At 41.7% G+C, this 12,711-nt stretch overlaps 1 protein-coding gene across 7 annotated transcripts in view; it reads left to right on the forward strand.

The window, feature by feature from the left end:
• Positions 1–12,711, forward strand: part of grin2bb (glutamate receptor, ionotropic, N-methyl D-aspartate 2B, genome duplicate b) — a 103,373-nt gene that overhangs the window by 69,484 nt on the left and 21,178 nt on the right. For all 7 annotated transcript variants that reach the window (XM_020647652.3, XM_065958617.1, XM_065958618.1 and 4 more), the window contains exons 7-11: positions 5,212–5,326; positions 5,529–5,734; positions 7,014–7,185; positions 9,234–9,387; positions 10,964–11,089. In XM_020647652.3, coding sequence (XP_020503308.1) covers positions 5,212–5,326; positions 5,529–5,734; positions 7,014–7,185; positions 9,234–9,387; positions 10,964–11,089 — 773 coding nt within the window. The remainder of the gene's footprint in view (positions 1–5,211; positions 5,327–5,528; positions 5,735–7,013; positions 7,186–9,233; positions 9,388–10,963; positions 11,090–12,711) is intronic.

The raw sequence follows: 12,711 nt of genomic DNA on the forward strand, positions 1-12,711 counted from the left end.
TGGCTATTAAACCTTTTTATGATGTTTTCTTTTCCATAGGGCTTTTTTCTTAAGTCTAATATTTCACTATTAATTATCCCCATGGCTTCAGCTCTGGGCAAACCCTTGCTAGTTGCTCTGGTTGTCCTTATCCTTCTTCCTGCATCTCCCCTCCATCCCATTTTTTTTCCCAGCTCAGTTTCAGCAGATTGCTGTTCATCATGAGTCTGCTTCTGCTCGAGGTTTCTGCCTCTTTAAGGAAGTTTTTTCCTTCCACTCTTACTTTTGAGTAAGTTATTTAACCTGCTCTTTTGTAAAGTGTCTAGAGATAATATTTGTTATGAATTGGAGCTATACAAATAAATTGATTGATTGATATTTACTCAATGTGGGAACATGCCACCATGGACTTAACTTGAGAAATGTACAGAAAGTTTTGCCTGGTGGTGTTTGGCTTTATCTGAACTGTATGAACTTTAATGCTGCACATTCTCATTTGCATGTAAACGTGCTGCTTTGCTTTGCAGCTTGAAGTGAAAAGCATTGCTGCCCTGTCTAATTTGTTCTGGAGTGCACCCTGACAGGCACAGCTCTTGCACCACATGTACTCAACCTCACCTTGTTTACCATCTTCTATAGCCGCACATATCGCTCAGTCTCCTCACACAGCCTCTGCTTCCTTCCTACAGCTCTTGTAATGTGTAGTACACATTTCATCAGAAATGGGTAACTCTTCAGAGGCAGGTCTTCTGCGCTCATCCCAGATTATGACTCATCTACCCAAACCTGATACAGTATGTACATGTGTGTGTGCTTGTGTGTGTGCGTGCACGACAGACTCTTTCTCTCACAGCAGGGATATATATTTTAGCATCCCTGCATTGCAGTGACAGAGAATTTGTGACCCTGTTCAGCTTCACTCGGAGATAAAAGAAAGTCATATCACTTGGTTCTGGAATACGTTTGAAGAGATTTAGGTTGAAAAAAAGAGGGATTGTGTCCATGCCATTGATGATTCAGTGTCTCTGTAACTAAAAAAAAAAATTCCCCTCACAGCCAGTGATTAGTCGGGGAACAGTTGGTGAGCAAGGCGCACACAAGCGCTGCATATGGCTGCGATGAAGCCACATGAGGTTCGGTTAGTAGCTCATCCCAGTAGTTTTATTTTTTTATATAATTTTTTTCTTCTTCTCTCAGCGGAGTCAGAGGGGGATTCTGACATGAGGGGGATCAAACGGCACATAAAAGCTACTTCCACAGAAACAGGCATACAGAATGATAAACAGAGCTGTAAACTCACAGCATGGAACGCTCTTTGTAAAGGTGCAGGTTAATGCACGGGCGGATGAGTCGTATTGATGTGTGATTGGACGAGCCGCTCGGAGGTGAAATGGAGACATTGATCTGACAGCATGAGGGGAAAGTGGCTAAACACTCAGGTTTAGACAGAAAAAAAATACTGCTTTAGCTCTCTCTCTCTCTCTCTCTCGCTTTTAACCAAGCTCTCTTGGGTGAGATTACTGTTCCCATGGCAACGCAGCTGATTGCATGAAAAATTGCTGTAGTTGTGGGAGCCATGGCAACACATTACGTGACATTACACTAGTGTTGAGAGCCGCCCTGCGTCCCTATGTTTTGTTTTATAACATTAAAAAAAAGTGTGTGAATGTACACACGTCACTCACATTCACACACAGGCTGCTCCTGGTCACAAGGGTTTGCTGGGGCGTCAGGGCGGCAACAAGTTGGACCTCCCGAGCCTCCACCCACGCCGCCTCGATCTTTGGGCTCTCTATTCAAAATGAGATTATGTTCAGGAAGCTAATCCCATGTTGCACAGGAATTATAGCACTTCTAGCCAGCCCGAATGCAGCAATAGGCATTTCACGGAGGCTTGAGTCATATTATTGACTTACTCGAAGCATGTAGCCTCTGTGTGTGTGTGTGTGTGTGTGTGTGTGTGTGTGTGTGCGTGTGCGTGTGCGTGTGTGTGTGTGTGTGTGTGTGTGTGTGTGTGTGTGTGTGAGGTGGGATATAAATATAGTTAAAGACATTACAGATACAAGTACTGAATGTTCCAGTAGGAGGTACTTGCGATAAAATCTTGGGTAAATATCATGCCCGTTGCTCATCTGTTGTCTGCTGTTTTTTATTCACTTGTGAATAGACTTATTGTCCTTTTTCACACGTGTGGCTTGTTTGGAGACGATGGTGTGTAAAATGTGAACGCCACCTTCTTTGGAAGGCCCGCACAAACACACACACGCACACACACACGCGCACGGCCCCTAACTCCTTGCATTCAGACGAGATATTTATTTCTCTGGTGGATTGTTTCAGAGGCTGAGCGTCTCCATGGTGATGGCAGCCCACAGTTCAGGACAGGGAAGAGCGAGGGAAGGAGGTGGCGGAGAGAAATGAGAGATGATTCCAGTTAATCTGCCGCTGCTCTACACTTGTTGACACATATATGCTGATGTGTTTCCTCACAGGAGGTTAACACACTCTCTCTTCCAGCCGTCACTCCTCGGTTTCTTTTTGCTCTCTTCCACTCTTTCTTCTATCCTCGCAGCCTCTTCATTAGTGGTGCAACGCATCACAAATCTCACGGTTCAGATCTGATCACACATTTTGGTCACAGATTGGATTGTTTTTTGGATCAGGAAAAAAAAAGTATATACTGTATTTATGATGTACTTTTCTCTTCCTCAGTGAGCTATGACTCAAACTGAACATTTTATTAGCACTACAAATCAAAATGCATCTCCATGAATCCTTAAAATGTGTCACATCCTAACTTCTCTTCACTTCATACTCATTGTTAATATTCCATTAATAATATTACGAGCAGTTTGATAAACATGACCATACCGTTTTATCAAAAGAGTGTTTTAAAAAACTGACTCATGTAAAAAGCTGCATCACTTCAGTAACATAATAGAAATCTTTCTGAGGTAACAGGTTTGCTGTAAATGCTCAGAAATCTTTTCTGTAATCTTTTTTCTGTGTTTTTCTCGTATGAACTTTGAACACGTAACACACACTGCTCATTTAGCGGGTGTGTGTGTGTCTGTACACGCGCTGCACTGCAGCACGTTCAGTCTGAGTCAGACAAAACAGCGGAGAACATGCGCTCAGAGACTATATCTTCAGTATCTTTAACCTGCTCAATTAAACGGAAAACACATCACTCACTTTGCGCTACTTGAGGCAGAGTGAAACAGTCACTAGGATACAGGAAACAAGATTTTTTTTTTTTACTGTGATACAACGCTAGCAAACATCAAATAATACCAACGTCTATTTGGAGTATAAGTCCTAAGCACCAAATATTGAGTCATTTTTTATTTTTAATCACCAAAAAGATGCAGACAAACACTTAGCCAGTCTCCACTCTCTTTTGCTTTTGCAGCTTTTAGCTTCACTATCACTGAAGATCAGAAATTTTTGTAAAGCTTGGGTACTTTTGGATACTTTAATTAAGTAAAATCATTGATATAATTCTGTTTTCAAACATGTGGCATCAAAAAGTATCGGAAAATTTCAACAACGTTCTTCAGTCTTAGTGCAAAAACAAGGCTCACTGGGCACAGGCTCATTTACTACTGTGTTCACTCATTATGCAGTAGGTTGTGTATAAAAAAGAAATGAAAACAACAACACTCTATCCACTGTTTATGATATTAGTCATAAAAGTAGTGAAGGCACAAAAAACAATAAAAACAATTTAAAAAATGAAGTGCAGTGAAAAGTTTTAATCAGACTGCAAGAACAAAGCAGAGAAAGCAGCTAATGAAAAAACAATATTTACATTTTAAACATTTAAATTCAAGGGATTTCACAGACAGGATAACAGAGAAGAGTCTATTTTAGTCTGAGTTCCTCCTGCAGGTCACTTCAGAGCTGCACAATCAGACTCTAAAGGCCGAACAAAAACACAATCAATGAATGCTAATGATAAAGCAAGTTCATGAAGGGAATGTGTGTAAAACCCACGAGTGTCAGATATTTAAAAATCCCAAGTTATTCTTTTATGAACCTTGCGCTGACACATTTCAAACCGTATTAATATTTCACTGCCGACTATTTAAAATGAATATCTGACAGCGCTGAGTCATTACAAACAGCAGTCGGTTATGCTTTGTGATTGAAATATTTTGGCTCAATATTTCATGTTCAAGACGTTTTAGAATATTTCTTGATTGGCGTCTTTGAGTTCATGGCGACGCTTTCTCTTCACCCTCAGTTTTAAACGGGGACTATTAAATCTGTATGACCTCTGAAGAAAAACTCATCAGCCTCTTATATTATATCATTACTATAAAGCTGTGCTGTCAGTGTTTTATGTGCAAAGTGTTACCATGATAAAGCAGAGAGAGTTATCACTGCAATCTGCAGCTCGACGGAGAGCTTCGATGCCTTTCTGCTGTTCAGTTCTTTGATTTCCCAACTTGACTGTCTTGGTGAGATCACTGCTTTTATGGGCCTTATTTACAGCAGCAAAAAAAAAAAAAAGCTGCTGCACTGAACACTATGTGCACAGAAAAAAAAAAACAGATGACAGACAGAGTTAGCAGCTAGCTGGTTAACATAGTGGAGCATTTCGAAGCATTAAGAGCCTGATATCTCCCTCAGGAGTTGGAGGAGAGCTAAGAAGCTGAAAGAAGAGAGAATCTGGGATTTCAATCTGTTGGAAACCTCGAAATATGGCTTTAATGAAATGCATAGTGTGTCCGCTGCATGTTTAAATGAGAAGCCGTTTGCAAACACATAACCATAATAATGTGGATGATAATAACAGGGTACCGCGTGCAGCCTATACATTCTCAGATACGCAAGGATGCAGGAACATACCATGAAGGATAAAACAAAACTCTGTGGCATACTGAAAATAAGTTAACAGTATTTTATTGTGAGCGAACATCGCATGCTGGGTGAACCTGAGGAAGCTACGGGCGAAACACGTAGTTCGCTCACAATAAAATACAGTTATTTTCAGTATGTTTTATTTTTCATAGGATCTTAATATGTCGATGTCGTGTTCACGTTCAGTTCATCTTTGAGCCTCTGTGTCTAGTGACTAGTTACAAAAGTATAAAACTCTTCACAATCTTGGGGTTGTTGAAACATGTTCAGTTTTGTAATCCATAGGTGTAGGTAAGAAAAAAGAAACTCTGAATCCTTCAGTGTGATCTTTATGTTTTTAATTGAAGCTCACCCTCTCGTTCTCAGGTACCTCATGAATGTGACATTTGAAGGCCGAAACCTTTCGTTTAGTGAAGAGGGTCACCAGATGTTCCCCAAACTTGTCATCATCCTTCTGGACAAGGATCGACAATGGGACAGGGTGAATAGAAGCTCTTTTTTCCTCTCTCCTCGTTTCCTCTAATCTGTCTTCTGCCTTCTCTTTTTTTCCCCTGGTTTGTATTTTCCTTCCTCTTGCGATGTATGTGTCACTTGTCATCCTCTGTCAGTGTCTCCCTGCCACTTGAAGCACCTGTTACCGTAGCCTTTGTATCACTCAGCCCTCCTCCCACTCGCTCATGCAGGTTGGCAAGTGGGAGAGAGGCTCTCTGACGATGAGATACCATGTGTGGCCGCGCTTTGAGCTGTACTCGACGGACGAGGAGCACGAGGACCACCTGTCCATCGTGACTCTGGAGGAGGCCCCGTTTGTCATCGTGGAGGACGTGGACCCGCTCAGTGGGACCTGCATGAGGAACACTGTGCCGTGTCGCAAACAGCTCAAACTCAGGTGAGGGATAAGAGTTGGATTTGGACCAGTGTACAAAAATGTGGAGGGAAAAAAAAGAGTCCAACTAGTGAATCAAGACAAAACACTGCAGAGTCAAGTGCTAAAAGAAAACCTCTTCATGGATCTGAGTGAGGTATATTGATTGATATGTCTATATATCTGAAAACATGGATTATTTAAAGTTCCTCTTGTAGACTATGTAACCTTGTGAATGAAGTTCAAGTGATTTGTTCCACACAACACAAGTGAATTGTAGAACAACAAATCACCTGAAGCCATAAATAAAAAACACCAACAACAGCTGCATCGCTCGTTTAGCAGAATATAATGCAGAATGTGCCGATGTCAGCAGACAGAAAAATAAAGGAACCATGAATATTTGTATTAAGAGGAAAGCTCAAAGTCATGACTTATTGAACATCTTGAATATTCCTTGTCGTGTCCTCCTGTTAGTTATTTTGCTGTCACTGTACCGTGTTGTGGTATTTCCCCTCCATCCTGGTTGAGTTTATCCTCCAGAAGCATCGTTTTGGTCCTCTCACAGTCTCTCAGCATTACCTCCACTGGCTTCGCTTCTGCTAACTAGATCATTGTCTTGGTTTCTTGGACTATTTTCCCCTCTCCTGGGACTCTTCACCCTTCACCCTCTTGCCATCCACTTCTCCTTGGTGTGTGATAATGAATTTTCTTCAATGGCCTCGTTTTCTATCACTGGCCTACCTGAAATCTCCTGAGGGCGTCGTACATCTTCCAGCTCAGTGGTTCTTTTATTGACTGATCTTTTGCCTTCTTTTTTTTCCTGTTCCTGTCCCCCCCCCCCCCCCCCCCACACACACACACACACACACACACACACACACACGCATCTGCCTGTCTGTCTGCCTCTTCCTTCAAAGACATCCTCACATTCTGCATTTCAGGGATGGAAAGCTCTGTGCCAACGAGAATAAGATGCTGGATTTCTCTCCAGCCAAACATTCTGACTGAGGCAGATGCACAGAGATGTGTAGATTTATCTGTGTGTGCCCAAAGCCAAATCTGTAAGACTAGCCTCAGAGCCAGGTAGATAAACCCCTGGTTCATGTTTTACAGATCATTCAGTCTCAAATATCATAGAGGTGTTTCATTGTGGATTTATTCCATTTTATTCCTGATCCTCTCTCTTTTTAAACTGCTATCTTTTCTTCCTAAACACAAATAAACCTTAATCTCAGATCGCTGATTTTGTTTTTCATCTGTTCCTTCCTCTCCCCGTCTGTCACTCTGTAACACCTCACAGCAATCAGACGGGCGATTCAGGGATTTACATCAAGCGCTGCTGCAAAGGGTTCTGTATTGATATCTTGAAGAAGATCGCCAAGGCGGTTAAATTCTCATATGACCTGTACCTGGTCACCAACGGCAAACACGGCAAGAAGGTTAATGGGACGTGGAACGGCATGGTTGGTGAGGTGAGGACGCTTGTATTCAAATGTACTCGACTTGTTCTTTAATCCTTGCTGGCTGTGATTCTGTCTCACTGATCTGTTGAATGATGTCGTCTGAAGTTACACATGAGCTTAAACAGCTCAACACCAGAAAAGAAGTCACACCTCATTGGCTGTAAACGGATTTAAAATAGCCACAATGCAAGTTCATTGGATGTCATGCAGACCTGCTGGCACATGAGCTGATTGTGTTTTTCACAGCTGAGAGAGCACTGCAGCAGAACGCAGGAAACCTCAGCACACAACCTCCATTGAACCAGCGGAGCCTCTAAATTTAGCTGTGTACCTCCCAATGAATGTATTCCACGAGTTTCTCTCACTTCCACCAGAACCAGTATGTTACATCACTATATCCACTTTTACTGCAGCTCTATTTCTTAATTGGCATCCGATTAGCTCACCTTTGTGGGTGGCGTGTCCCTCTGGGGAATAGAAAAGAGTTCCAGAAAGGCTCTCAAAATATCAAGCAGCTCATAAAACAGCGGAAATGAAGACTAAATGTAGTGTTTCTTTTTTTTGGTTATTAAACCGACGTATTTCCTGTCATCATCACTGATTACATTTCATTTTAAAATGTACGTTCAGATTTATATATATCAATCCACGTGTGGGTGTTACGTTTTTTTTCTCTTTTTCTTTGCGCATCACTTTAGTTCCTCGTTCTTACTAATGAAGATTCTACTTGGGGCGCTGGTAGCCTAGTGGTTAGTGCGTGCACCATGTGTACGGAGGCTGTAGTACTTAAAGCGGGCGGCCCAGTTTCAAATCTGTCTTCTTTCCCACATGTCATTCCCCACTCTCTCTCTCTCTCTCTTTCTCTCTCCCGATTCTGACTCTATCCACTCTCTCTATCCACTGTCCTGTCTCTAACAATAAAGGCATAAAAATAGAAAGAAGAACAAGGAGTCTACTATTTCACTTTTCTGTACAACACAAATACAGTTCATTGAAACAATGACTTTAAAAGGTATTCAAATATTAAATCTGTATTGTATTATTAATGCTAACTCTACTACAACTGGGCACATTTTTACTGCCATTTGAAATGACATGGCTTAATTTATCATCTGAAAGTCTTATTTCTGTAAGTTTCTCACCGTCTCTGTCAGCCATCAAGCACTTATTATACACTTATACCCCCAACCTGACCTGAGGGGGAGCTGTGATCAGCTGCATAAAACCTCAGCAGGAGAGCAACAAGGTTCTTAATCAGGGGTGGGGAGAAGAAAAGAAAAAAAAAACATGTAGTTGAAAGCCGTTTCAAGCAGAGAAGGAAAAGCAGCCTCGGGGAAAGACCCACTTCTCTCCTGCACTCGTTACTCATTAGACATTCAGCACAATGCAGCCCTTACAAATCGATGTGATGTCCAACTTAATTGATTATTAAGAAAGCGAGCCACATTATTATCTTGAGAACAAAGGAGATGTGTGCAGTGATATAAAATAAAAGTATCCGTTCCTGAAGTATAAATCAGCATAAAGTCAGAGCTATGCAAATGAGCTGTGCATTCATGCATGGCTGCATTAGTCTTTAAATGCCTAAGTAAGTAGATAATGATTTAATTTGAAAGGGGGGAAAACAGAACAACAGATGCAGAAAACACACACAGAGAGAGAGAGAGAGAAGGCTGCAATGAAGAAGTGTGAAAAACAAAGAAAATAAAAATGCGTTTAGGATTCCTGCTCACTTTGGCAAACATATTTCTTATTAACACTCCTCCATTTTATTCATGTCCAGAGGCTCCAGAGAATACACCTGAGTGTGCTCAGAGGGAGGGTGGAATAGTGAGAAGTCAGATGTGGATGAAGCATAGTAATGATCTGCTTTTCCTCCTGATTACACTCTAACGAAAAAAGTGATGACTCAAAAGACAGATTGTGGTTTTTGTACGGATGTCAGCAGTTGTAAATTCTTCTCATCATGTCCCAGGAACATTCAGCTTCATGCTCCTGCTGATCTTCTGTGTTTTGCCCTCGTCTGTCTGTCTGTCTGTCTCTGGTGGAACCTGCAGGTTGTTTTGAAGAATGCGCACATGGCGGTGGGTTCGCTCACCATCAACGAAGAGAGGTCCGAGGTCATCGACTTCTCAGTGCCCTTCATCGAGACCGGGATCAGTGTCATGGTCTCCCGTAGCAACGGCACTGTCTCCCCCTCCGCCTTTCTTGGTAAGGAGAAACAGAGCTGATGCTTCTGGCAGGTTCCAGAACACTTCTGCACACAAATACACTCGTATCACATACAAATACACAAAAGTGTTTTTCACACAGTAAGGAAATGGTTTACCTTTCTTTAAAGAATCATAATTATTCAAAGTTGTGCAACAGAAAATGTGCATTTTCTCTCAAAATTACTAAAACGTCTAAATGTGTTCACATGCATTCCATCATTATCTCATTTTAAGAGTGCAAACACTGAGATTGAAGTCTTTACTTCTGAAATACAAAATAATCACACCATACTCTAGGTCCAATTGGTGACTGTGAGAGCTTAATTTTGAATTTTTATGAACACAGTTTTGAGGCTTTCAGTCTTTGCTTTAAAAGTGTCTTGAAGTCCCAAATGTTTCATTTCTGCTGAAATCAAAAAAAAGTCGAGCAGCAACTCAACAGAAAAACAGAAATGGAGTATCTACCTATAAATCAGCCAAACGAACTCATGTCGGTTTAATAAAAGGATGGAAAATGTTCATCAGTATATATCATCAGTTACCACTAATGGCACGTCACTGTCTTTGAAATATCACTTGATAAGATGTTATGGCTGGAGTGAGTTGTTCCAGAAAGCGCCTCACAGTACAGTTGGTTATCTTTCTTAGCAGTGAGACGTTTCTGTAGCTAAGTCGTCACAGTGGCTGCTCCTTCTTATTGAATTACTCCCTCCTATATTTCAGATTGATGCAAAAAATGCCAAAAAGTTTTCATAGCCTCATATCAGATGAACGACCGCTGTCAGCGTGCCGTCGACTCTGTGATTAATAACTTGCTTTTCCTGCTGCTGTTGCTTCGAAATGCCACCATATTGCAGCTACGCTGGTCTGCATGCTGCTTTTTTTCTGTGAATCCCCTTTCCTATTTAAACTCAATTTGAATCCAGCAGGGCAGCAGCTCACTAAGACATTGAATACAAATATTTCATACTAATTTTGAAACCAATTACTGCCTGTTGCTAAGAAATGCTGTCTGTAAATAGTACCAAAAGTGGCCGTTAATACTTTTAACTTGAATATGAGCAGCTCTGTGTTCTGATAAAGGTTGTTTGAGGCTCCATCGCTGCTAAATGTACCGTGTAGCGACATGGTTTTTGTGACTACAGTGTTTGTTCCCTGATATTTCGTGTGTGTGAAAACTGCTGAGTGCAAGAGTTAGAAAATGTGTCCAATTGGATGAGTACATGTGTCCATTCACACCTACCTACCTACCTTCCTCTCTGCTTCTCTCCTGAGAAGTGCTTGTTAGTGTTCAAACAAACTCAAATCACAGTCCATCAGTGTGAACCAGGGAGCACACAGCACATAAATACAAATAATCATGTTGATACTAGCAGTGATTTTTTTAATTGTCTTGATTGATTTAATGAACCTCCCCTCTGTGCTTCCCTCCTCTCTTCTTCTTCCCTCTTTCATCTTCATCTGCACCCTGCTGTACCCTCTTCTTCAACCTGCTCCCCACTCCCTCCCTCTTCTCCCTCCCTCCCTCTCCTTGTCACCTTCCTTCCCCACTTCTCTCCCTCTCTGTGTTGCAGAGCCCTTCAGCGCCGATGTCTGGGTCATGATGTTTGTGATGCTGCTGATTGTGTCGGCTGTAGCTGTGTTTGCGTTTGAGTACATTAGCCCGGTGGGTTACAATCGCTGTCTGGCAGATGGGCGAGGTGAGAGGACACACACACATGTACACACACACATAAACAGTAACACACATATAAGCTCACACCCTCTACAATTGATGCTCCAAAAAGGTGACAATGAGGTACATGTGCAGGCAGTGTCATGTGCTAGAATGGACATTGTGCTACCTTGAATACACCAACCAAACCGTGGCCTCCTTGAGTAAAACCACTTTGACAATCCCTTCTGAATGAGAGTTACTGGAGCTCCTGTACTCGATATCTTCAAGTACTTATCTACAGCCACAGTCACTTAAGCTCTTTCACTAATGAAAAGGATCATTGAAAAGAAGCAGATCGGTGATCTTAAGTATTCTTAACATCCTTGTGTCAACAAAGACTCCTCTGTTCTCTCGTTTCTAGACCATTTTCTATTTTGCCATTTTCAAATATTACACAACGCTGATACACCACCACCTCAAGGGCAGTCTAACAGTAAATAAAGCTTAATAGATGTATTACCACGCATTGAAAATATGTGTCAGCTTTGTGTCTGGCAGTATGGGACAACACTACCCTGTTGAATCAAATTCTGTTCCATTCAAATCCATTTACACGTCAAAATCAATGGTTCAGATTCAATCTATTTTTTCTCCTGCAGTTTTACTCACCCAGCTCTGTTTGACTCCCGGGATTGCATTAGCTTGACACAACAGCAGCTACTCAGAGCGAAATCAAAACAAGTGTTGCTGCTCACACTCTTTTTTTTTGTTTTGTTATCAGAGTGGGGAAGAGTCATGATGTTTCGTTTGTGTAGTGAGGTAGTGTTTACTGCAGCGGCGTTTTCTGAACGTTTTCTGTCATAGCATCAGTGTGCACAGCTATGCGTCGTTTAATCTCTAGGTTATGTAAGGCTGTTGTCCTTTACAGCTGTAGCATAATTGTAGCCTGCTGTGAGCCCATCGACTCCCCTTCACCCTCTCTCTCTCTGTGTCTCTGAGAGAGCTACAGTAGGTAGTGTTTCCATCCTGCTACCTTGTCATAGTAATGTGGAGGGAGGTGGAGCAGAGTTAGTCTGTAACAGCAGGTTGTCACGTTAGAGGTTGGACGAGGGCATATGGAGCGTGCAGCACATCCTGCAATCACTGACAAGCTAAAGGTTGGCATTAAATCCAGTCTTTGTAGCCGCCATTTATTTACTGCCTCATTTAGTACTTTTTACGAGTAACTGCAGATCAAACCAAGTAGTACCAACCATACAAAACCATAGGATATGATCCGTAAGACACGATGCAATACTGTACAATATGATGGTAAAGGATAGGATAGGATAGGATAGGATACGATACGATATGATACAATACGATACGATACGATACGATACGATACGATGCGATGCGATGCGATGCGATGCGATGCGATGCGATGCGATGCGATACGATACGATACGATACGATACAATATCAAATGACATAATATAGAGCTTGACCAATGAATCGGTCAGCCGATAATATTAGCCGGTATTAGCATATCAAGTAGCTATCGGTGCATATATGTGCCGATATTACGAGATTTATTCACCAGTCAAATAGCATTTCATTTTAGTTTCCTTGTGTTACACTAGCAGTTCTCTTTCTGGTTGTCACCAGCAGAGGGCGCTATATGGA

The sequence above is a fragment of the Labrus bergylta genome, chromosome 1 (assembly GCF_963930695.1).
Source record: "Labrus bergylta chromosome 1, fLabBer1.1, whole genome shotgun sequence".
Lineage (NCBI taxonomy): Eukaryota > Metazoa > Chordata > Actinopteri > Labriformes > Labridae > Labrus > Labrus bergylta.